The 25,913-nt window shown below is 49.5% G+C and overlaps 1 protein-coding gene across 3 annotated transcripts in view; it reads left to right on the top strand.

Annotated features, from left to right (window-relative positions):
• The window catches only part of KIAA1522 (KIAA1522 ortholog), a 42,326-nt gene that overhangs the window by 12,987 nt on the left and 3,426 nt on the right, over positions 1 to 25,913 (top strand). The window contains exons 1-6 of one of the 3 annotated variants that reach the window (XM_051987864.1): positions 702 to 898; positions 21,801 to 21,938; positions 22,388 to 22,443; positions 22,643 to 22,769; positions 22,868 to 22,984; positions 23,193 to 25,856. In XM_051987864.1, the coding sequence (XP_051843824.1) occupies positions 808 to 898; positions 21,801 to 21,938; positions 22,388 to 22,443; positions 22,643 to 22,769; positions 22,868 to 22,984; positions 23,193 to 25,856 (3,193 nt within the window). In that variant the 5' untranslated portion in view covers positions 702 to 807. Of the gene's footprint in view, positions 1 to 701; positions 899 to 17,629; positions 17,783 to 21,800; positions 21,939 to 22,387; positions 22,444 to 22,642; positions 22,770 to 22,867; positions 22,985 to 23,192; positions 25,857 to 25,913 lie in introns of those variants that run through there. The other 2 variants (XM_051987865.1, XM_051987863.1) reach the window with 2 other exon arrangements.

Below are 25,913 nucleotides of genomic sequence, written 5' to 3' on the forward strand. Positions count from 1 at the left end.
CTGTATGACTTTAGGCATGCTATTACCGTCATCTTTCCAGGTCTCGGTATTTCTCTCTGTAAAATGGGGTCAGATTTGCTTGCAGATCTTAGAAACAGAATGTCAGAGCTGATAAGAGGCAGTAGAGATCAGCTAACCCCACTCTCTCTTTATATTTGGGGAAACTGAGGCTTGTACAAAGGAAATGCTCAAGGTCATCCAAGTAGTAACAATAACGCTAATTTTAGCTTCCGTTCCTTTATCCCTTATGGCTTAGATAAGTGCCGTCTTCATTAACCTCGTGGTGCAAAGGAAGGAACGCTGGGAATTAAAGTCAGATGGTGTGGGTTCAAATCCCAACTCTTCCACTTAACTACCTGTAAGGTCTCTTCAGGCGCTAAATCTGATTTCCTGGGAAGGAGTGAGTGCATGTCATCCCCGTTTTATACATGAGAAAACCCGGTTTATTTCTCACGTCCCCTACCGGTGGAAGGGTGTTAGTTCCTGGGCTCTGTCTTAACCGGGACCATCGCCGCCTCTTCCCAGGAGCCTCCAGGCTTGCCAGGCTTTGGGAGGAGGGCCGGAGGTAGGCGTCCCTGGAGGGGCGAGGGAGAGCCCGCATATGGGAGCGCGCCCCGCCCCTTGCCTCCCTCCGAGGCCCCGCCCCTCCCGGGCGTGCCCATTGGTTGCAGGGACGGTGGCGGCCGGAGCTGCCAGAGCGCGCGGGGGCCTGAGCGCGCGCCAGCCCCACGCCATGTAGCGCGCGCCCCCTCCCCCGCCCACTCCCATCCCCATCCCCGCCCCCGCCCCCCAGGGACCCCGCGCGCCATGGGGAACTCCCACCACAAGAGGAAGCCCCCCAGCAGCCGGACCCGCAGCTTCTGGCATTTCGGGCGCCGCCGGGGGAGGCAGGGAACAGGTAGGCGGGGGCGGGGGCCTCTGGGGGAAGGGGGATGGGAGGAGGACGGGGGCCGCTCGCCGCGGCCGGAGCCCGGGGGGATCGGTGGGGCCGAGCGTCCGGTCCTGGGGGTCCCTCTCCCTATCCCCCCTGGCCGTGTCCCGGGGTCCCCAGCTGCATGCTCACACATGCACCTTCACACATGCACACGGCTGTATGCAAAGGATACATGAATGCGTCTGGATGGTACATCTTGACACTGTTACCCTTTGAGAAAGTTACACAAACGGGGCAGAGAGACACGCTTACACACGAGTGTGTGCATATGGACACATAATTACACGGCGTGCCCACAAATGTTGCCATGGATAGCCACACATTGGCCAGTTACAAAAACAGGGATACATGTTTACCCGTGGTTCTAAGTCACACATGTATTGTACATTCCCACTTAGACAAACAGGACCCAGAATGTGCTTATTCTCTGCCTTGTGTAATTGTGCCCATCTATATTTGGGGCTATAATTATAGAAGATCTGGAGATATATTCACACACGGGGCACAGTTCTACATGGCATATCTGCCCGCTTTCACAGGGATATGTATGAAGAGACTCAGTGGTGCAGATGTCCACAATCGAGGTGGCTAAGCAGACACCCCCATCGGTTTGAGATGTAGATGCGGACCCATACTCACATAGGCAGACGATTCCCTTAAGCAACTATTAATCACCCACTGTGTGTAGAACACTGGTTCACATTACATGTACTCACAGTCACACATATCAGCACAGCTAGACGGTCACACAGACCCACATTGTCATATACAGACCCCAAGTTATATACAGACACAGCCTTACACTGTTTTACACAGTGGCTGACATACACTCACACTTGTTCTTCTGTCCCACCCTGCTGACCCCAGAGGGCAGAAAGTTGACTGGAGAGAGGGAGAGAGAGAGACAAAAGGAGGGAGCTGGGGACAGAGACAGAAACTGAAAATTAGAGACTCAGGGCTGGCTCCATCTGACCACATCAGCCATCTGACTGGTTCTCTGGGGCACCCTCCCCCCACTGCTGAGGGTCTAAGCCCCTCCCTCATCTATCCCCCCCTTTTCAATTCAGTCACCCAGCTGGAACAGCCTAGGCCCCAGTCTGTGCTGAGATCTGCCTGAAAGGTTGTATTTCAACCCCAGGGGTGGGGGAGGGTCCCCTGAGGCTGGGCAACAGGATTCCTGGCTTCCCCCTCTAGTTCCCTCAGTGCTGGGAGAACTGTAACATGAACTGGGATTGATATGTGTGTGTGTGGGAGAGGACATCAGAGAGATAGATAGGAGGAGGAGGTACAGCCTCACCCTTTCCTTATATCCCCTCCCACAGGGGAGCTGCCTGGTCAGGTGGAAATCTCTGGGCTGTTTCCTGGGCACAGAACTGTATGGGAAGGATTGTGGGTGAGGGGGAAGGGAAAGCTGTCCATTTCTTCTGGTCCTTTGGATTAATAAACTATCTAAATTCACCAATTCTCCAAACTTGAAGGTTTCAACCCTTCTGTTTACAGATACGGAAACTGAGGCATACAGCTGGAAAGGGATCTGCACAAGATCTTTTGTTCTAGTCTGAGTAAGGGGAATGTTTTCTGTACTTTCTTTGGAGAGAGAATGGGTACCTCCTAGAGGATGGGTATTGAGGTTATGATTCTGAATGGGCCACTTTTTCTTTCTAAGCCTCAGTTTTGGCATCTGTAAAAAGGGGCAGATGGCTTCTGAGGTAAAACCTAACATTTCTCTAAGGGATGGGTTCCCCACCAGGGCTGAATGCCTTCTGACCCAGCACTTTACTCAGAGAAATCTTGGATTCTGGAATTCTGTCAGTTCTATCCAGTATCCCTTCTATATCTTAATCACCCTCCCAACTAAGAAATCAAGTCAATTTCTCTGTTCTTTAGTTCTTCTAGAGCCTGTTAGGGAAGGAGACTTAAAGAAAAATGGCTTTCTTCTCGGTGTATATATATATAATCTTGCTGACCTGGATGGGATGAATGCTTAGAGATCCTCACTGTTGATAGACTTTATTTTTCCCTCGGGAGACTGGAGGGTATCAGAGAAGAAAACAATCTTTATCTTCAAATTACTGACAGTTTAGTTGGAGAGACAAGACATTCCAGATAGCATGTTAAGGAGATGTGAAAAATTGGTGCTTTTCTCTACTATTCAAGCCCTAGGAATTCAGAAAGGTTAATGAGGGAAGGCTTAGAGGAGATGAGTCTTGAAGTGAGCACTGAAGAAGTGTGGGCCTTCGTTCGTCATAGAGCAGCATGTCCTGCAAAGTGGATGGATTTGGAACAAGATGACCTGTGTTGGAATAGTGGTTCTGGTGCTCACCACCAATCGTACCCTTGAAATTCTTTTTCCATACTTGCAACATCAGTTTCCTCATCTGTTAAATAAAGAGGTTCGAATACACAATTCCCAAAATCCTTTGAGCTCATCATCCTTTGGGAAAACCAGGGAAGGGCATTCCAGGTGAGAGGAGAGAGAGCCTAGTGTGATGGGGGAGGAAGATGAGAAGAAAATTAGCCTGGTTGGAGCTGAAGATGCTTTTAAAAGAGGAGATTAGGTGGGATCAGCTGAGGAGTCCTTGAGTAACATGGGATTGGGTTGAGGAATTTAGGCCTGACTTATGCAGGCAATCAGGAGTCATGACAAGATTATTGGTTTGGTTGGTTGTTTTTTTTTTTTTTTTTAAGTAAGGGAATGTTGGATCTGAACTGATTTTTAAAGTGAAGATCACTTGACTCTGTGCATGATGGAAAGGGAAAGACTGAACACTGGGAAACCTGTTAGAAGACTATGAAAATAGCATAAACTCATGTGATGTCTCTGTACCATGAAGAAACTGGAGTTGCTGCATTTGGATGTGACTTCTTACCCTTGGAGATGGGCTGTATAACTTTTTAAATTTCTTCTATCTCTAAATCTTGTGATGTAGCTGCATCTTTGGTCATTCTTTGCTCAGAAAGAAGATTTAAAATTGGCAGGGATATTACAAGAGTCCAGATAAGAGATGGTAGGGACTTTGGTTAGAGTAGGGGTGGACCATGGATGGTATTTGAAAGGAGAGATATTGTAGAGGAGAAATTAACCAGATATAGTGTAACCAAAGAGGTCATGTGATATGTTGGAAAAAACGATAGATTTCCAGTCAGATAATCTAGGTTTGAATCTGGGCTCTTGCCACTCTGTTGACAAAACATTTAACCACTCTCTGCCCTCATTTTTCTCATCTGAAAAAATGATGGGGTTGGATTAGATGTCCTTTAAGGTCCTTTCCAGCTCTAAATCTGTGATTTTATATTTAGTAGTGGGAGAGTAGGAGTTGAGGAGACTCCCAGATCTCTTGGAGGATGGTAGTATCGTTGATAGAAATATCAAAGTTGGTAGCAAGTTTAGGGGGAAATGAAGAGTTTGGTTTTGAAAGAGCCAAGTTTTAGGCCCTGGGAGCACATGCACAAAGAGATTTCTAGAGGGTTGTTTGAGGTCTGGTTTTAGATTTGAAAGGTGTCCATATACTAGAGAGATGATAATTTCTTGGCTAAGGACTAGTTCATCCTGAGAGATGTTGAAGAGAGAAGGGCCAAGCTTAGTGGTCAGTAGTGAGCACAGTTGGAATTTGGTGGTGGGGCAGAGGAGGATGGAAGGAGGGATGCTCAACAGTGTGGTAATTGATTGTAAGTTCCTCAAGGGCGGGGACAGTTCCTCTAATATAAAAGTCCTTTCTGTAAGTTTAAAGAACTGTTTAATTGTTTTTTTGTTTGTTGTTTTTAAATAAGGGATAATCCTATTAGGCTGATATTTGTCACCTCATTCTATATTTTGAGAGATGGAGTGGCTTGATCCCAATTCTGTAGTTAGTAAAGCAGGATTGGAATGCAGATATTACATCCTTTCTTCCTATACTATGCTGCCTCTTTTAATAGACTCCTGTAGATTGGTGACCTCATTGAAATAAGTGCTTAATGACTGTTTTAATTTGAATTGAATCTTTGAGCCTCAGTATCAATAGAATGAGGGAGAGGGGCTAGACTAACACTATAAAAAGTTTGTTACAGCAATAAAACCTATGATTCAGGATTATATCCCACTGCAGAAATTTATAGGTGTACAATCCTGGGTAAGTCATTTAACCCAGTTAACTAATTTGTAAAATAAGAGATTGGACCTGATAGCCTTAGAAATTGAAAAGTGGGGAGTCCTGTCTAGATTTAACCTGGAAGATTTCCCAGTTTGTCTGGACTAGCTCTGCTCCCTCCTTCTTGGCCAGCTGGGCCAGGAGTGAAGGTTGAGCTTTCTCTGGGGCAGAACCTGGGGGTGGAAGTAGGTGTGTGTGGGGGCCTAGGCAGGTGTCTCTGTGGGGGAGAGATGGGATGGGATCTTCTTTCTTATGTTTGTTCCCAGCTCCATGGAAACACTGCTCAAACTGTAGCCTAAGAATTTGCATTTGGGCAGGTCTGGGTGGAGAGTGGAGGGAAGGGAAAGGCTATGAAACCTCCCCCTCCCTCCCTCTCTCCTCATCAATGTGTGGGTGTCTTTGTGTGGGGGGTAGAGAGAGGGAGGCTTTGCCAAGGTTTTGGGAAGGCAGTCAAAGGTCCTATTCCCACTTGAAGAAACTAGGGCTGCTCTGAGCAGGCTGGGCATTCTGTCCCTCTGGGGGGAAGTCGTAGAGTGTTGTAGGAGTGCTGTGTGTTGTTGGTCAGGTGCTGGCAGGCTCCTAGGGAAGGGACTCCCTGCACTGCCCCTGGGCTTTTGCTTCAGTGGGGCTTGGTTTAGTTTGGCTAATATTCCTAGTACATCTTGAAGATCACACAGGTGTAAAGCCTCCTCAACACTTCTTGACTCCTTTGGGTAGAAAAAAATTCATCAAGCTTTTCATCCTTTTCCAATGGGATAGGGAGAGGATGCCTAAATAGCTTCTATCTATAGCATAAAAAAACTTAAACGTTTTTCACTGTTCTTTAACAGTGACTCACTGCCTCCCATCCTCCCAAAGTAGCCCATCTTGTAACAAAAGTACAAGTAAGCAAAACAAATCAACGTTGTCAGTGTGTGTGACAATGACATTCTGTAGTCTGTCACCTCTCTGTCAGATGGTAAAGCATTGTCAATTCTGATAATGTGACTTGTGTAAGGTCACACAGCTTGTAAACAGTTGAGTTAGGGTGCAGATCCTAGATCTGCTTTGGCTTTAGGTCTTGGCTGGGAAAGAGTGTTGTCTGTTGTCTACTTGCTATGTACTCCCTATTTCCCCTCTTTTTGTCCTCTTCCTATTAACATACCCTCTCCCCAGTCCTATCCAACATTCCTCTTCAACTTCTTACTTACCGCTATAAATCATCAGGCCTTTCTTCCCTTCATCCTGCTCTGTGGGTAAAACCCAAAGAAATAAAGGAGATGCCAGGCCAGGAATGCAAGACTGGCTCACAAACTAAGTTGGTTTGGGAGTAAAGGGGGGATAAGGTGAAGAGTGGTAGAATCTGGGGGATTTTGGGATTTTGGTGGGAAATGGTCTGTGGGACTGCTGCTTGGTTAGTCTTATTTATTCATTTCCTTTCTCCCTTCCCCCTTGAATCCTTTGAAATTTTCTCTCTTCCTTATCTGAACTCCTGAGATAAGGAATAGTCCTACCTTCCTGAACAGATTGGTCTCTGATGGAGAGAAAGGTCCTTAAAGTTATTAAATAGCCCTCACTAAAGACCTGAAGGGTCTCCCTAATAAGGCCTCTTTGTTCAGGCATCCAGGTTTCCTGGTCCCTGGTCCTTTTGGCAAGCATTTATTAAGTGACAGGGCTGCCTGAATCCCAGCCTCTTCCTCATTCTCAGTGTACCTGAAGGATAGATTATGGGATTAGGTATTGACCTTTTCTCTGGGAAGTTAGGATGGGCTGGAGCAAGACTTAGAGGATTTTAGGATTTAGAACTGGAAAGAACCCTAGGAATCAACAATCAAACAATCAATCATCATTATCAATGTTTACTATGTGCCAGGCACTATGCTAAATGCTGGGGATACAAAGAAAAGCAAAGATTTCTTATGCTCAAGAAGCTTGCATTTGGATAAGAGAGACATGTTAATAATCAGGCACATATGAGATATATACAGAATAAAGGGAAAGTAACAGGTGGGCATCTAGGTGGTTTATGGATAGAAGGCAGATCCTGAAGTCTCATCTTCCTGAATTTAAATCTGGCCTCAGACACTTACTAGCAGTGTGACCCTGGGCAAGTCACTTAATCCAGTTTGCCTTAGTTTCCTCATGAGAACATGAGCTGGAGCAGGAAATAGCAAACCATGCCAGTATCTCTTTCCAAGAAAACCCCAAATGGGTCACAAAAAATTGGACATGACTGAAACTACTAAACCACCATACAGAAGGTAATATGGGGTAGAGGGGCAGTTAGGTGGTTCAGTGGATAGTGTTGGGCCTGGAGTTAGAAAGACTTGAGTTCAAAAATGGCCTTAGATACTTAGTAGTTGTGAGACTGGGCCAGTCACTTAACTTTGTTTGCCTCAGTTTCCTCCTCTCCTCCCTCCCAGTTTCCTCATTTATAAAATCTACTGGAGAAGGGAGAAGGGAACCACTCCTATATGTCTGCCAAGAAAATCCTGAATGTGGTCATGAAGAGTCAGACATGAAAGAAGATGAATGGACAATTTAAATATGACAAAGAAGGGTATTAGCTGCTGGGGGATTGGTAAAAGCCTCCATTAGAAGGTGGGATTTATGTTGAGTCTTGAAGAAGGCCAGGGAAACTGAGAGATAGAGGTGAGTCGAGAGCATTCCAGGCATGAGCATCAGCTAGGACAAAGGCACAGAGATTAGGTTGACTTTTAGCAAATAGGTCAGTGTGGGAATGTAAGAAAGGACCAAGTTCTGAAGAGATTTAAATAATGCCAATCAGAGGATTTTATATTTGATCATGGAGGTCTCTAGGAGTTGATGGGGCTAATTAAGCAAAGGCAGCATGAGGCATGATTAGATCTATGCTTTAGCAAAATGACTGGTAGCTGAGTGTGGGTTGAATTATAGAGAACTGAGGCAGGGAAATCACTTTTAGAACAAAACTTCTTAAATTGTGAGTTGTAAGGGTCTTGAAATTATGATTTATTATCAGTAAGTTTGATTTGCACACCTGTTTTGTATACTTATATGCCTGGGGTAAAAGGTGAAAAGATTTTCTAAGGTAAAAAGAGGTCTCTGGTGAAAAGAATTTGAGAAGCTGTGACTTAGAAGTCTGCTGTAACACACATGAGATCAAGGGAACCAAATTTAGGGTGGGGGGCTAGAGAAGAGAAAGTGTATGGTGAGATGTTGTATAGCTAGAAAAAATTTGTGGATTTGTGTATATGAGGAGAGCATAACTGTCAGCCTGGGTGATTGGGGGATGAGAGACCACTAAGAGTAAGAGGAAAGAGGCCAGTCTTGAAGGGAGGAGATCAGGAGTCTTGTTTTGGACATGTTGAATATTCAATGCCCACAAGTTTATTTGGCCCGGTGGTTCTCAAAGGTCTGGGGGGACCACACCTTTTTAGGGCCTTCAAGATCAAAACTATGTTCATAATAATCCTCAGATCTTTTATTTTATTATATGATAGGTATTGATATAATACATGTAAGCAAAAGTTCTTTTGGGAGGTCCTGTCTAATTTTTAAGAGTGAAAAAAGATTCTGAGATCAAAAAGTTGGTCTAGTATAAGTCTTTTTTGTGGGATTAAAGTTGGAGCTTTGATTCCATCTCTCTTAGAGTGACCCTTAATCTCTTCCCAGGCAGAATTCTAAAACTATAGAATTGCAGAGTAGGTATTGGTCAACTTTGGTGGAGGGGAATTTCTTTCTTCTTCTTTTTTATATTTTTCCAAATACATGCAAAGACAGTTTTCAACATTCACCTTTGCAAAACCTTGTATTCTTCTCTGTCTCATTCCCCTCCCCAAGACTACAAGTAATCCAATATAGGTTAAACATGTGCAGTTCTTCTAAACATACTTCCATATTTGTCATGTTCCACAAGAAAAATCAGATCCAAAGGGAAAAAACGTGAGAAAGAACAAACAAGCCAACAACCTACCACCACAACCAAAAAAGGTAACATACTATGTTTCTATCTACACTTAGTTTCCATAATTCTGACATTTTCCATCCCAAGTCTATTGGAATTGCCTTGAATCACTTCATTGTTGAAAAGAACCAAGTTTATCACAGTTGATTATCACATAATCTTCTTGTTGCTGTGCACAATGTTCTCTTGGATCTGCTCACTTTCCTCAGCATCCGTTCATGTAATTCTGTCCAGGCTTTTCTCAAATCAGCTTGTTCACCATTTCTAATAGAAGAATAATATTCTGTTACCTTTATATATCATAACTTGTTTAACCATTCCTCAGATGATGGGCATTTACTCAATTTTCAATTCTTTGCTACTACCAAAAGGGCCGCTACAAACTTTTTTGCACATGTGGGTCCTTTCCTCTGTTTTATGATCTCTTTGGGATACAGACCCAGTACTGAGACTGCTGGATCAAAGGGTTTGGACAAGTTGATAGCCCTTTGGGCATAGTTCCTAATTGCTCTTCAGAATGGTTGGATCAGTTTAAAACTCTATCAGCAATGCATTAGTATCCCAGTTTTCTCACATCTCTAGAAGGGAGTTTCTTAATTAAATTGTGGAGAAAGGAAGGAAATAAGCATTTATTTCAAATAAGCATTGAATCCACATTCAGCACTCTATCCATCTCACTCCTTGGCTACCTCTAGAATTGGGAGTTCCTTAGAGTAGTAATGAAGATAATCTTCCTCTCCTCATTCCCTTCCCAGGAACTCCCAAAGTGGGCAGATCAGTATAGCTTCGTCATTTTTAACTAGAAGAAAGTTGCTCGTAGCATTAAGTTACCCCTCTTATTGTTAATGGCCCACCAGCTTGAGTCAAACTCAACTTTTTATCATTTCCTCCCTTCCAGATATTCACATATCCACAAGTTTTTTTCTATCTTTACCATTTCTCTCCCTAGTCACGTAAGACTCAGCAGGAGTCCTGTACCTGATGTGAGTAGGAGGACAAGAGGCTCAGAAGCTCCTTCTCAATCTGCTGCATTTACATTGCCTTCCTTGTAATTGATGAGAATATTGATCCTGATGGGGACTGGGACTCCCTAAATTTACCCATGTGCAATTCCAAGAGGCTGGAATCTTTCCCTTCTCCTCCTCTTCTCTCCTCCCCTCCTCCCTCCTTCCTCCCCCCCCCCCCCCACTCCCCTACCCCCCATTTGGTGCGCTTTCCTGTATTGTGTTGTTTAGGGAAGACTTGGAGATTGCTGATATCATCACTCAGCCGTTATCTTGATTATTTGTGAGTCCACTTGACTTTTGGAGAGCAAGAAAAGAGGGATGGAGGAAAGAAACTTAAGGCCTCTTACTGGGGAAATGTCGCAAGCCTGGTAAGCAGGTTAACTCTGCTTGGGCTGCCCACTTCTTTTCTATAGACCTCAGTTTCCCCTTCTGTAAGAAGTTTTGGGAATATACCTTCCCAATCGGTTTTGGGCTTTGCAAAGTCGAAAGTGTGACAGCAGTAAGGAATCCTTTATTTTTATAATCTGGATGACTAAACCTGAGACTCAATTAGAACAATAATTGATTATTGCTCTTTGTAACTTGGCTCTGCCTAGCCCGAGGGACAAGAAAGGCCACCCTCTTTCTCCTGGGCCTTTCTGGCTCTCCCCTCCCCCCCCAGCCAATATTTACCTTAAAACCTGCTGGTCTGCTTGGCTGGGGGCAGGAGGAGGGGCTGCTGTTGTTTCAGTGGGGCAGGGCTGGAAACTCCCCTGGCTTTTACTCTCCCAGCATGGGGTGTTTCCCCTCTCCTTGGCTGCAAACCTTCCCTTCCGTTCCTTAGATCAGTCGTCTAAGGCCAGTACCCCTCCCCCTTTGAGAGCCGAGAGTGCTCCCCTGAGCCTGGAGGTGTGTGTAGGGGTCTTTTTGAAGCTGGGCCAGTTCTCTCCCCAACCCCTCTTGGCCAGCCTGGGAGTGACAGGTGGATGAGTTGGGGGCATGGCTGGGAGACATTCTTTTGCTTGGGCTGGAATGTGGGTTCAGGGACTCCCCTCACCCCATTCTCACAGGACTTTACAAGATGCAGCTGTCACCACTGAACGCCCTTCATCACTCTCCCAGTCCCTTCAAGCCTTCTCTTCTCCCTTCCCTAGAGCAACTGGGGCACACAGCTGGGCCTGGGATCCTCCATTCCCTTTTTCTCCCCCCCTCCCACAAACAGTCCCTTAGTCCTAGTGTGTGGTAAAGGCTGGGTGGGCCCTGAGGCATTGTGGAGGTGGTGGTGGGGTTTGAGCCCCTCCTCTTCGGGAGTCCCCTCCCCCACTCATTCCTCTGCCCTGAGTCATATGGGTGCTTTGGGCACTCCCTCCTGCCCCGCCCCTACCCCTGCCCCCTGTACAGGAATTGGGCAGGTTGAGACATCACTCCCAAGAGGATGTTTCCCACATCATAGAATAACAGAGCTAGAAGGAACAATTTAAAAAAAAAAAGATACTAAAACATGCAGCATTGAATAGCAGCTCTGGAAAGGACCTTGGAACATGAAGTGCTCAGACTGGGAAATGACCTTGGGGGTCGCCTAGTCCAGTGCCCTCATACAGATGGGGAAACTTGATACTTTCAAAAGGGAAGTGTCTTGCCCAAGTTTACACAGTCCTTTATTGAGCTTTAGGACTTTCAACTTCTATCTTTAGAACTCCCTGTCCTGGACTGCTTGTTCACCCAGGCAGGGGCAGTTAGGAAAACCTGGGTTCTTAATAGCTTTGTGACCTGGAAGTAGTCACTTAATTTCATTCAGCATCATTTTCTCCTCTCTAAAATGGGGATAATGCTACGTCAGAGACTTTAATGCCATCTGCTGCATATGGATTTCAAAGGGTATGAAGTGAGCAGTATGTAACTGTCAGTTATTATTATTACTACATTTTCTGTTCCATCAAGCTGCCTGAGTACAAGGTTTGATTGGGAGATCCTTTTCCTCCTCTTCCTCAGCCAGGTGAAGGAGGAGTCTCCTTAGGCTGGGTGATGGTAGTGTTGGACAACCTTCTCAGGACTGGGTGCAGTGCTCTAGGCATGGGATCTGGACAGGGTCCAGCAGGCTTGTGAATGGTCTGGGAATAAGATTTCTCCGAGGGAAGTTCTTCTATTCCCTCCCTCGAACCTTCTCCCTGAATCTACTGGGTTTATAGATCTGGGAGTTGCTTATATTGGAGGTAACTAGGAGGTGCTGACTGGAAGATGAGGAGGCCCATTTGCTTCAAGTCTCAAGACTACAGGTGGGGGAGGGGGTTGTCAGGACAACCAGATGTTATCAAAACTCACACTTGGGACTTGGCTCCAGTGATATGCAGCTGTCAGCTTCCAGCTGTTGTGTACCTGGGGACGGTCCTCTCTAGGGCTGTCCAATCTGCAGCCTTCTCTCTCTAACTTGCTTTGCACAGCCCCCTCCCAACTTTTGCCTGTCTCCCCTGGATCTGGTGGGTGCCAGGGTCAGGGTTGGAAAAGAAACTGAGCTCCTTTCTGGTCTAGAGGGGGTAAAAATCTGCCCAACTTGCCCACTCAATGTTTGCTCCCAGGGCTTCCAATCCATGCAGATTTTTCTCCCCCTCATCTAGCAGAATCCTATTGTCCCTGAGGTAACCAAAGGAATTTTAGATTTTGGCCTGGGGCCCAAGTTTTTGCCTGTTTTGAGGGGAGGAGGCAGCCTCTGCTCTGAGGGAGGAAGGGAGGAGGGACACAGCTCATTCCTGCCCCCTTTCTCCCCCTCTCCCCAGGGATTTATACTAAAAAAAAAAAAAAAAAAAAGAAAAGAACCGAAAAGAAAAAGAAGCCATTCAAAGAAAACTAGTAGAAGAATCTCACAGAATTCTCGAAGCAATTGGGCACAGTATTATCTGGTAGATGAGATCCATGGAGGCAACTTTTTTCCCCACACAATGAGGCACAGCTAGGGCCACTGCAGGTCTACAGGGAAGTTGATTCTCTCCTCAGGCTTCCTGCCCCTCTTCTCCTGGGGGTTGGGGTCAGGCTTGAAGATAAAGGGCCCCATGAAGATGGGGCTGATGGAAGCCAGAATCAACACTAGGACTTGCTTAGTAGGCTAATGGCAGCCCAGGAGATGGATTCCTTGTGGAAGATATGGGATGTGGAGAGGAGGAATTGGAGCTCTGATGAACTCCCCCAAAGCTGGTGAAGTGAAGGCTGGACATAGAAAGGAATAATTATAACCACAGCTATATGTCTCCTCTACAAATGGTACCTCATGTGAGGAAGGAAGGAGCAGAATGATTCTGATTCCACCTCCACCCCACCCTGCCTTGGGCTCTCCACCAGTGCAGTGCCAGAAAATGCCATGTGTCTGTGGGTGGTGTGTGTGTGTGTGTGTGTTTGGTATGTGGAAGTGTGTGGGAGTGCAGGTGTGTTCATGGGAAGTGTGTGATGAATTGGTATGCTCTTAGCAATTAACCACTGGGGGTGTGTGTGTCAGGATAGCCTCTCAGGTTTCTTTCTCAGGGCCTCTACTCCATAACAGATTTCTTTCCTCCTCATCCAGTATAATCCCATTGTCCTTGTGGACTGACCCCAGTCTTGGGTCTCCCTCCCCTCTCCACTCATTTCTCTCCAGATGTGTTTCTTCATCAGTAAGATGTTGGGATAGGATTGGATGCCCTCTGAGGGCCCTTCTACCCATATATCTGTGATCCTATATGTGTGGGAGGAATATACCTGGGAAGAGGTAGGGGAAGGATTGGGATGTGGTGGTGATGGGGCAGGTAGGAAGAAGAAGGCATATGCATATATTGTGTGTATGTACACATGTATAGATGGCAATGACGTATGGTACATTTATGAGTAGATATGTGGCTTGTGTATGAGCCACTGTCACTTGTGTGTATGCATCTATGTATGTTTCTATATAATATGATGGGTTTATATGTGTCATATACAGGGAGGGAAGTTCTCTGCTGTGTATGTTGGGGCTTGTGGGAGTATGTGTAGAGAAATGACATTTTTGGGGAAAAGTACTTAACTCTGCATTCGGAGGGCCTCAATTAGTAACTATGAAATGAGAAATGACTTGCCTAAGCTCATACAGCAGCAGAATTTGAACTCTGATTCCAGAGCCAGGACTCTTTCCACTACCCTGTGCCTCAGTTTTGCCATCTGTAAAATGGGGGAGTTGGACTCCATGGCCTCTTAAGGTTCATGCAGAACATTAACTGCCTTTTGCATTGATCCATGGGTACATGCATATATTAATTTATTCAACATGCAAATCCCAGGCACTGGGGTTACAAAGACAACAATTACAAATGGCCCTTCCTTTAAGGGGCTTACATTCTTCTAGGGGTACAACTTACATAGATTAAAATCGCATTTCCTTGTAGATACTGAATTCACTATACAGATCCTGCAGTGGAGGGACTCAGGAAGATCTGAGTACAAATATGTCTCAAACACTTACTAACTGTATGAAGCCGGGCAAATTACTTATCCTATGCTTATCACAGTTTCCTCATCTGTAAAATGGAGATCATAATAATACATATCTCACAGGGTGGTTGTGAGAATCAAATGAAATAATAGATGTGGAGCATTGATCCCAGTGCTGGCACATAGTAGGCTCTGTAAATGCTAGCTATTATAATTATTGATAAATAAATACAGAATATATAAAACATAAATACCAGATATATGAGGAGGATGAGCTGAGAGCTCCTCTTTTGGAAGGTCTCATGGACTTGAATTAACCATTGAAGGTAGAGGTAGAATTAAGATGTTTTGTTTTTTTAATTTTGAGTGTGTGTGCGTGTGTGTGTGTATTCCAAGCATGAGAGGTAATCTGCAAAGGCACCAGGGTGGAAGATAGGCTATTTCTTACAGAGAAGAAGCATGATTCCATAGAAAGAGTATTGAGTTTGACTGTGGATCTGAGTTCAAATACTGTCTCTACCACTGACTATCAATGTGATCTTGGGCACATAATCTCTCTGGGCTGCAACTTCATCTTTCAAATGACGGGTTGAAATTGGATTTTCAAGGTCTCTTCTGGCTCAGGTTTGGGGCCCTTCTTAGGTCTGGCTAGAATGCCGGTGTGCAAAGGGGGCGTATCAGGCAGTAAGCTTGGAGAAGTTGAGTGGAGTTGGCTCTAAAGTGCTTTCACTGCCAAACGAAGATTTCCTCTTTTCTTTGAGGCAGTAAGCAGTTATCAAAGCAGGGAAGTGAAGCGACCAGGGCTGGGGTCAGTTTGGCCACTGGAGTATTTGCTGGGTGGTTGTATGGAGGATGGATGGGGAGAGGAGAGAGGCTGGAGCTAAGGAGACTCGAGGCTTTCAGTGGACTAAGTGAGAGGGGTTGCAGTCTGGGGATCCTCAGGGCAGTTATGAGGGTCGAAGAGTAAAAAGAGTATAAATTTATGGCTGGAATGCTCTGGAGAGGCATTAGCCCATCTCCCTCAGATCAGACGAGATAAAAGGGGTTTGTAAACCTTGACACACTTTATAAATGTTCGCTGTAGTTGTTAGGTTATTATTTACTGTTGTGATTGTTATTACTTTGTGTCTTCCCAAGCTAGAGAGCTCCCTGAGGGCAGATACTGGGCTGGATAACTCTCTACTCTTTCTTTACCAGTAGTACCAGCCTTGTAGCAGACAGTAGCAATATCTTGATTGATTGCTGGCTTTCTTCAGTCCCCAATACCTTTCTCTATCCTGCTCTCCATGCATATAAGGTGGATAGGCCTGCTCTGGAGCAGAGGCCATCTTTTGTAGCAAACAACCATATGAGGTTGGTGGAAATCTTGTCCTAATCTGAGATGTGGGGAAGAAGCCAAGGCTCCAGAGAGGGGGTAACTGCCAGGGGTCACACAGTTAAGAAGAGTGGAAGCCAGGTTTGGAGTATTCAGTGCCCTGCCCTATTTATCCCTCCAGCGGTAGACTCCAGCACCTGATGGGAGCCTGGTCTTTCCTAGGAGCCAGAGCTTCAAATCATGTGGCAGCTTTGACCAGTTCCTATCAAGAGCAACATGCAAATAATCATACCAGCTATCTGCCCTAGACTTTCCTGTCCTAGGGCTGGGCTGAATTCATTATGAATCAGTGGCTGAGGCCTTTAGAGGGAGATTTACTCTGGCACCTTGCTCCTTTCCTGGGAGGACTGCTCAACTGTTGATAGGCCAGAGCCACGAGGGAGGCAGGGGATACTCCTAGGTCTTCACTTTGGTCAGACCTCATGCAGAGTACTGCGTTCATTTCTAGGCATTTTAGGAAGTGCATTATCAAACCAGAATGTGTTCAAAGGAGGGTGGGATATGTACAAACAGGCAGTACAAGGCTAAGTAATCGGAGTGGAGAAAGATAGTAACTGAGGAGATCCAGGAAAAGCTTTTGAGAAGAGGTGGCTTCTAAGCTGAACCTTAAGGGAAAGTTAAAGAATGTTGAGGGAGTTGAATCGAGTCATTCTAAGCACAGAGGATAAGAGCTAGTGCACGTTGTCTATCACTCAGTAAACATTTATTAGGTGTGTACAATGTGCCAGGCATTGCACAAGTACTGGGGATACAGAATGAGGAAGGTCTTAAATATGAGGCTGAATGTATAACTGCATCTTAGAAATAACAGGGAGCCAGTGAAGATTTTTGAGGAAGGAAGGGATGTAATTCACATCTATGGCATAGAAGGATTATTTTGGCAGATGGGAGGAGAATTTGCAAAGGAGAGAGACTGGCAGTAGACCAGTTGGGAGGCTGTTGCAAACAGGAAATGAATTAGAGGGAATGAGGTACGAGATGGTTTTGAAGTGGAATTGACAGGATTTGGCAGCTGATTGGTGAAGGGAGATAGGGAATAGCAGGGCTGATGGATTTGGGAGGGGCTGGTTTCTTGAGAGGAGCATAGATCTGGATGGAACTTAAGAGGTCATTTTACAGAGGAGGAAACTGAGGTCCAGGGAGAAATGACTTGCCTGAGCTCACACAGCAGCAGAATTCGAACTCTGATTCAGAGCCAGGACTCTTTCCACTTTGTACCTCCAGGTATGGTAAAGGTCCAAAAGGACAAGTGACCCCTTCTGGGAAAATAAATAAACGCCAAATAAATAGGGGTTGGACTAGATAGCAGCTAGAGATCCCTGTGGGTTTAGTGACCTTGGGGCAAGCCCCTTCTGCTTCCTAAAACCTAACCCAACCCAAAGAATTGGAATCAGTGAATTCTAAGCTCCCTTCCAAAGCTATCTTGCGAGTCTCTGACCTGGTTTGAATTTTATCTCTGTCATTCACTAGCAATGTGACCTTGGACAAATCCTTTGCTTTCTGGGTCTCAGTTTCCTTTTTTTGTAAAAAAAGAGGCTTTAGAGACTATCCTTTCTAGGCTTTTCTGAGGCTAATTAATTCTCCTCTTTTGGGGGGGGTGTCAAATCATATAACCTTTTTTCCCTTCATGGGGTGAGGATTGAGGATACTCCAGTCCCAGTCAACCTCTCTCCCCCTAAGCATCCATCCATTCTTGTGTAGTTCCTGGAGTCTGGGGTCCGGATTGCTGAAGCACACACTGGGAGGAGTGGGGCGGGAGCCGGTGGTGCAGTGGCAGCCGGCCAGCCCCTCCCCCGGCCCCAGAGTCGCCGCCCTCCCTCCATTCTGAGCTGGCGCAGTTTCCAGTCTCCGGTCCTCAACGGAGGCGGAGCAGCTCCAACAGGCGAGGGCGGGCCGGAGAGACTTGGGGGACAGGGGTCCCCTCGGCCGCCGCCGCCGCCATGGTTGTGTTTATGGGCCGGCACCTCCCCTCGCTCCTCGGGCTTTTTAAGAAAAGGGGTGAGTGGGGAGCAGTCTGCGTGGGGTGGGGCGAGCACTGAGCGGGACTGGGTCCTCTAAGCATCCCTGCCCCGCCCTGGGCAGCTCCGAGCGCTCCCGGGCGGGCGCTAGCGGATGGATCTCTCCGGAATTCCTACCTTTCCCCTAGATAAGTGTAGGATTCTTTGAGCGTTTTAATGGGGCTGGGGCTGCACAAAGTAGCGAGGTCCTTTAGCATCCTTGTCCCTCTCGGTGAGCCTGGGGATCTCCAAGCTCTTCAAAGGGGAGGAGTGATGCTGCTAATTTTTACCACTCCCCCCCAACCCCCCACCTTTTCCCCGGCCGAAGTAGAATCTGAAAATAGTGGCCAGGAGGGCAGGAGAAGGTGACTTGGTTAGATGAGGAGGGGATGTGGGCCCACTGGCTTTCTCCCCCTCCCTCCACATCGTAGAGGTGAATGTAGGAGGGACAGTATTTCTCCCCTTTCTCCTTCATCAGCCCCCGAGAGTTCCCTTTGTCCAGCCACCGCCCCGGTGGGAAGGGGGATTGCAGATTGAGCTGGGTGAATGAGTGTATGAGGATTGTTATCTGTCTATTATTATATATAGGAATATATATATGTGTGCAAGGCACATCTGGGCCAGGAAGGAGGAGCTGAGGATTCAGAAGCAGATGAGGTGTTTTACCCCTCCCCCCAAGAAATCTTAACCCTCTGCCTTGCCCGATCCCCCTAAAGCCTCTCTGTCTCATCTATCCGAGGTTTCTCTCCAGCTGCCAGGATACTCTTTACTTGGGGGCTTCCATTGAGTTGATTGGGTGTCAAACTCAGATATCAGCCCCTGGGAACAGGGGAGACCTAGTTTAGATTGATTCTTAGTTAGGGAGGCCAGTGAGGCTCCTGTGTTCTCCAAAAAGTGTGCGGAAGGAACTGGTGCCAGGAGAGAACTCTGACTCAGGACATCTGGATCCTAAGTCTGCCCCTGATTACTATGTGATCTCCTTAACTGGCAGGATGGATAGAATTTGCCTTGGAATTAGGAAAACCTGGGTTCAAATTCTGCTACTTGACACAATAGAAAGAATTTGGTGTCAGAGGACCTGGGTTTGAGTGGAAACTCTTTTACTTACCTAGGTGACCTTGGATAATATACTTCTCAATTCATTTGTAAAGTGGGAGAATCGTGTTAACTGATCTCTACCATACCATTTAGCTGTACATCGAAGGTCCTTAAAACACTGTGACCTTAATGCCTCTCTGTGCCTCTCCTTTTACCCTAGATATTATCTGTGATTGTTTGAGGGAAGGTTAGAGATGATAGAAGGGAGGGAGGAGTACCCATGTTATTCTCCTCTGGATCCCAGGCAGTCTTACCTGTTGGCTCAGTGAGATGGGATGGAATTGTGGGAAGCAGAATGGAGAACCCGTAGCTCTCCTTTACTCTTGGGGTGAGTGGGGATGTATGATGTGACTCTTGGAGAGTGGGGTGGGATCAGAGAAGCTATGAATCCCTATCTTTCCTAAAGAGTGCAGGAGTTTCTGAGCATTTACTGGGGGTAGGAAGGCTATTATACTAAATAACCTAGATCCTTTAGCATCCTTGCCCCTCCCAATGAGCTTGGGGATCTCTAAGCACTTCAAAGAAGGCTGTGGTCATCAGTGTCCTGTCCAGTAACCAGGTCCTCTCTTCCACAGGTTTGGGGGGGGAATCAGGTTCTTAACTTGGTGGGGGAAGCTCTGTCCCTTTAAATAGTGCTTTGTGAGGTGCAGAAAGGTTTAGCCAAAGTCAGATGACCTATCTCTCCCTTGTTGCTTATGTTGTATATTCTATTTAAAGGGACAGAGACCACTTCCTTTGACAAAATCGACTGTGTCAGCACTCAGCAGGCCTCTCCATGCCTTTAATAGGATCTCTTGTAATGAGCCAACCTCCTATCTGGAGGTTCTTAAGGTCAGGAGAACATTCAGGATGTGAGAGATTGATAGTCTTGGTGGAGGTGGGGAGAGTATAGGAAAGTTTCCCCACTTCACATATACTGCCACAGAGCTCAATGCAGGCCTGAAACATTTAGTAAGTGCCTACTGTGTGTAGGGTCCTTTATAGGGCAACCATGTAAGTGCTCCAGTAGCATGAGGTCACAGAACAGTAGGGCTTAGGACACGAATGGATACAATTAGTTTAATGATACACGATATTACATGACTAAGCACATTAGAGAAAGACGGCACGTCTCGGATTTAGACAGACCTGGGATCAAGTGTGACATATTGGCTGTGTGAGATTGGGCGAGTCACTGGGCCTTCCAGTGACTCAGACACCCATGAAATGCTAAATGGTAGAGAAGGTGCCCTCCAATTGGGAGAGAAATTCCTCAGCAGGACTCCCCACTATCCACGCAGTCACAGGTTCGGTGTTTTAAAATCGCACTAGAAACAATTCAGAGTGCATAGGACACCCGAGGAGACGGGCTTCCTGGCACTGGCTTTTGAATTGGGTTGTAGAGGGGAGGAAGAAAGGAAGCAACCATTTATTAAACACTCAGAATGTGCCAGACACTGTATCAAACCATCTGATCTTCACAACAATCCTTTGAGGTGGATGCTGTTATCCTCATTTTACAGTTCAGGAACCTGAGGCAGACAGGTTAAGTAACTTGCCTTGTGGTAACACAGCTAGTGTCTGAGTGGATTTGAACTTGGATTGTCCTGATTCCTGATTCCAGGTCCAGAGCTTTATCCACTGGGTCATCTAGCTACTTCTTTAAAAGATAAAGAGGAATTTACTATTGCCATTAAAATGTAAGTTCCTCAGGGAGAGAGACTGTTCTTCCCTTTTTTAACTTCAGCCTTAATGTGTGTGTGTGTAAATAAATACACACCATAGTGTGTATATATGTGCTAGCATAAGTGGCACATACTAAGAATTTAATAAATGCTTGTTTCCTCCCTCCCTTCCTCTCTCCCTCCTTCCCTCCCTCTCTTCCTTCCTTCCTTCCTTCCTTCCTTCCTTCCTTCTTTCCTTCCTTCCTTCCTTCCTTCCTTCCTTCCTTCCTTCCTCTCTCTTAATAGATGTTCGTTGCTTGACGACTTGTCCTTCGGGAGGGAGGATATTCTAGGCCTAGGGAATAACAGGAGCAAAAATAGAGTGGCAAAGGTGGGGGACAGAGCCACAGATGCTCGGAATCCAGAAGAAAGGAGCTTGGGAGAGGCCTGGGGAGTCCCTTGGCAGAGGCAGATTTCTTTCCTTTGTGGTGCCAATATACACACTTAAGGTCGTCTTCGAGGTTCTCCCTGGGAAGCCCCTGTTCCCTCCCCAGTCCACACAAGCACAGGGGCCCCTTTGTGGGGACAAGGAAGAGGAGGAAGCCTCTTTGGCAAAGGAAAGCTATGGAGGAGAATATTCTGAAACGAGATTAGGAAGGTAGAGTGGGACCAGGTGTGGCGATGAAGGCCAGGTCTGGCTGCCAGCTCTCTGTTCTGCTCCTGGGGCGGAGCCTGGATCTGCCTGGGTCTGAGTTGGCTTTCTTGGAGAGAAAGCAGAGACAGCCATGTGAGCTCACCTTCTGGGCCAGCCAGCCAGTCAGATAACATTTATTAAGGGCTTCCTGTGTTCTACGCGCTGTGCTAATGAGGGGGGGTGCAAGGAGAGGTAAAAGGTGGTCCTTCTCTCTGGCCCACTTCATTGTGTAGCGGAGGGCTGGGGCTGTTGTGTGCCTTCCTGACTCAACTTTCTACTTTACCATGTGGGATCCCAGTACTTTGGTTCAAATTCTTGCTTTACTACTTAACCTCGTTTTCCTCCCCTGTAAAATAAAAGAGAAAAGTGAGATATATTTTTCTAAATTAATCAGACAATGAGGGGAAGCACCACAGTACCTTAGAAAGAAGATGGTTTCTAGCTGGAAGATCTGGGTTTGTGAGACTCACTTGTATACTCGATTTCTGTGCCTGGGCCTCCATTTCCTCATCTCTAACATGACTTAGAGATCCCTTCCAGTTCAAAGTGTATGACCCTCTGACCCCCTCTTCCCTTGTCCCCAGGCTCAAGCAAAGCAGACAACAAGCAGCCATCATCAGATGACCATCAGGACAATGTCTTCTTTCCCAGCAGCCGGCCTCCTCACCTGGAGGAGCTGCACTTTCAGGCCCAAGAAGGACTTCGATCCCTGCAGTACCAAGGTGCTATTCTCCTCCCTCCCCCTCCCCGCCCAGACTCGCCCCCTGGGCTCCAGATCCCTTGGGCCCTTGTGTCCCAGCCCCGTGTATCACTGATGTTTAGTCTAGGAGGGAAGGAGACCCCAGTGCAGATAAGCGAATGAGAACGGTGTTATGGGGAGTCTGAGAGGCTTCTAGGAAAAGCGAGTGAGTTGGATTGCAGAGGATGCACAGCATCGCCAAGGCTGACTCCTCTGGACCTGGTTCTTCATTTGTAAACTGATCAAGAGCCAGATGCTCTCTTTGACCTGCTTTTGGGGCCCCAGGTGGGTGGGAGGAACACCCCAGGGCAGGAGGCCATGAGGTAGGATCGGGGTTGTTAGGACGGCAGCCTCCATTTTTCCATCTCTGACCAGAAGGCCCCTGAGTTAAAGGCTGAAGTTTTGAATGGTTTCTCTTTTCCTGTCTTCCAGAAAAACAGAAACAGAGCAAGGACGGCTGGGACCATGGAGACAGTCAGAGCATCAAGGTGAGGGGGGGAGGAAGGGAATCTCCGCCATGCTGGCCTGGATTCCCTCCCTCCTCCTTGACCTTCACAGGGTCTCTCGGGGACCAGGCTGTAGGAAGAAGCCGCATGTTAGCAGGGGAACGGCGGGGGGCTGGGAACCGGGGAGCCGCAGCGGTCCCTGCCCCCGGCCCATCCCTGACTGCTCTCTCCACTCCCCCAGTCGTCTCAGATGAGTACCAAGGATGAGGACTCCATTTCCTTCTGCAGCCAGAGCACCACTTCTACCATGGAGAGCTCCGCGGCGGAGGACGCCCTGTCCATCCGGTCCGAGATGATCCAGCGCAAAGGTAGCTGGGGATGGGCGCAGGCTCCTCTTCGGGCGGGTCTCTGTGCGGAGGCATTTTCGCTGACCCTTTCGTCCTGCCATTACCTCCCTCACCCGCAGGCTCCACCTTCCGACCTCATGATTCGTTCCCCTCCAAACAAGGAAAGTCCGGCCGGCGGCGGCGAGAGAGGCGGAGTACGGTGCTGGGGCTCCCACAGCACGTGCAGAAGGAGCTGGGTGAGCCCTGCCTCGGCCGGGGGACGGAGGGATAATCGTTCTCTTTCCCGAGGACTGGATCTCAGGGCAGCTTTTATAGATGGGAGGGGCTCAGAGGGAGTAAAAGGCTTCGCGGCCCCGCGGCCAGGCAGGATCAGGGATGCTCTGGCCCGGGGCTGGGGCTCGGCACTAGGTCCCCACTGACGCGCCCCTTTCTGTCCCCGTGTAGGTCTGAGGAATGGGCACGACCCGCTCGGCGCGCCCAGGCCCCCCGCTCGCCTCACCAACGGGCACGGCACGGCGGGGGGCGTGGTCCACATCCCCACGGTGGACGGGCAGCTGGCGGTCCCTGGGAGCGCCGTGCCCGGGGTCCGCGTGTCGCTGGTCGCACTGGAAGCAGGGGCCGGGGACGAGGCTGCCTTACAGCGCCACATCGACAGTGTCTACCGCGACGACAGCCTCGTCGGCCGAAGGACGGGGGCCCGGCTGTCCCCCTTGGTCCGGCCCAAGTCGCTCGCTGTGCCGGGGATGACGGGTGGGGCGGGACCCCCAGAGCCCCTGAGCCCGGCCATGTCCATCTCCCCCCAGGCCACCTACCTCTCCAAGATCATCCCGAATGCCGTTCTGCCACCCACCGTGGACGTGGTGGCCCTGAGCCGCTGCAGCGTCCGCACCCTGAGCCGCTGCAGCCTCATGTCCGCCAGCCCGGCCTCCGTGCGCTCCCTGGGCCGCTTTTCCTCCTCCTCCTCTTCCTGCCGACCCCGGAGCCGCCACGCCTCCTCCTCCAGCGACAACTGGAGCCACTCGCAGTCCACAGAAACGATCGTGTCGGATGGATCGACGCTGTCGTCGCAGGGGGGCTCGGAGGACCGGGTCGATGGGCTGCCCGCGCGCCAGGAGGGCTGCGCCGCCAGCCGGGAGAGCCCCCGGAGCACGGCGGGCAGCGGGATCTCCACGGCCACGGGCAGCGGGCAGGCTTCGCCCAGCGCGGGCAGCGGCAGGGCCGACGGCTCGGACACCATCAGCATTCAGAGCGGACACTCCTCCGTCCGGAGCGTGTCTCTGCGGAAGCTCAAGCGGGCACCGGCGCCCCCCCGCCGGACCTACTCCCTGCACCAGCGGGGCGCGGCCGACGGGGCCCCCGGCCTGCCTCCTAAGCCAGAACGAAAGCAGCCCCAGCTCCCTGCTGCGGGAGACCCCGAGGAAGTGGCCCCTGGGGCCCAGGTCGCCACTCAGTCCCCCAGCACCTCCCAGCGCCTGGTGGGCTCCCCGGAGCGTACGCTCTCACCTTCCAGCGGCTATTCCAGCCAAAGTGGCACCCCTACGCTGCCCCCCAAGGGGCTGATGGGGCCCCCTGCCTCCCCGGGCAAGCCGTCTCCGAGGCCTCCCAAACCCGAGCGAGTGTGCTCCCTGAGGTCCGCTGGGACCTCGGCGTCGTCCTCCCTCACCTCGCTCTGCTCCTCCGCTTCCTCCTGTGACCCCGCCCTTGTAGATAAGGCTGTCCCCGGGCAGCCTCTGGATGCTCTCTTGCCCCCAACTAACCCAGCCGACCGGTTTGTCATTCCCCCTCACCCTAAAGTCCCAGCCCCTTTCTCTCCCCCACCCTCAAAACCTAAGACTCCAACTTCAGCTGCTCCTGCTCCTGCTCCTGGTCCCATTTCTAATTCTGTTCCTCCTCTCCAGGGGTCAGGGACCCCAGTGAAATCTCACCTGGAATCTTCCACACCACCCAAGGGATCTCCTCCTCCCTCCCCTCCTCCATCTTACCACCCACCCCCACCGCCCGCTAAGAAAGTGGAGGTCGCGGCCCCGGCCTCCGCGGCCCCGAGCTCTGATGGGGGGGTCACCCAGGACCACAGCTGGCCCCCTCCCCCGCCCCCTCCTCCAGAGGAACAGGACCTGTCCATGGCAGATTTCCCTCCACCAGATGAGGCCTTCTTCTCTCCCACTAGGCCAGAGTCCCCAGCTCCCCCCGGGGCCTCAACCCCTGGCCCTGCTCGGCCTCCTGCTGCAGTCCAGACCTCTCCTCAGTCAGGGGCCAAGCCCGAGACGCAGACCTCGAGTTCCTTCTTGGCCACTGTCCCCTCACAGGGCCCAGCCCAGTCCGAGTCCCTGCCTCCCCCCGGGCCTCCCCCCGACGCCCCCCCCTTGCCGGCCCCAGCCCTTCAGCCTAACTCTGGGAAGCCAGCGGAGCCACCCAAGGAGCCCCTGGGGCGCAGCAAGAGCACCCCTGCACCCAAGGAAGATGCCAGCCTGCCTATTGTCACGCCCTCCCTGCTGCAGATGGTGCGGCTGCGCTCCGTCGCGCCCCCTTCTCCGCCGGCCTCCCAGGAGCCCCCCGCCCCCGCCCCGCAGAAGCCACTGCGGAAGGCCCTCTCCATGCGGGGGGGCCAGGCCCCTGGGCCCTCGACGGGGCTTCACGCTGCCATGCGCCTCAAAGTCTCGAATATGGCCTCCACCGATGGCCCCCTTGGTTCTCGGCCCAACAGCCCGCCCGAGCCCACCTCCCCACGGCCGCAGTCCCCGGCCTCCACCGCCAGCTTCATCTTCTCCAAGGGTGCCAAGAAGCTGCAGCTGGAGCGGCCTGTGTCTCCCGAGGCCCAGGCCGACTTGCAGCGGAATCTGGTGGCTGAACTTCGGACCTTTTCTGAGCATCGGGGGCCGCAAACCCAGAGGAAACCCAGCAAGTCCGCTCCGCCTGTGGCCCGGAAGCCAGCAGTGGGGGTCCCTCCGCCTGATTCTCCTGGCATCAAGCAGGCCGAGAGCCCCTCAGCCTCCCCTGCCAACGGGCATTCCCACCTCGAGGACAGGACTAAGCGAGAGCGGGCAGAGAACGGAGGCGCTGTGCAGCTGGCGGGCCTGGAGCCGCAGCCGCTGAGTCCTGCTGCCTCAGGTACCTGGGGCGTGGGTGGCCCGGGGCTGCGCCGCTGCCTCCTCCCACCGCATCGGT

The sequence above is a fragment of the Antechinus flavipes genome, chromosome 3 (genome assembly GCF_016432865.1).
Source record: "Antechinus flavipes isolate AdamAnt ecotype Samford, QLD, Australia chromosome 3, AdamAnt_v2, whole genome shotgun sequence".
In the NCBI taxonomy this organism is placed as follows: Eukaryota; Metazoa; Chordata; class Mammalia; order Dasyuromorphia; family Dasyuridae; genus Antechinus; species Antechinus flavipes.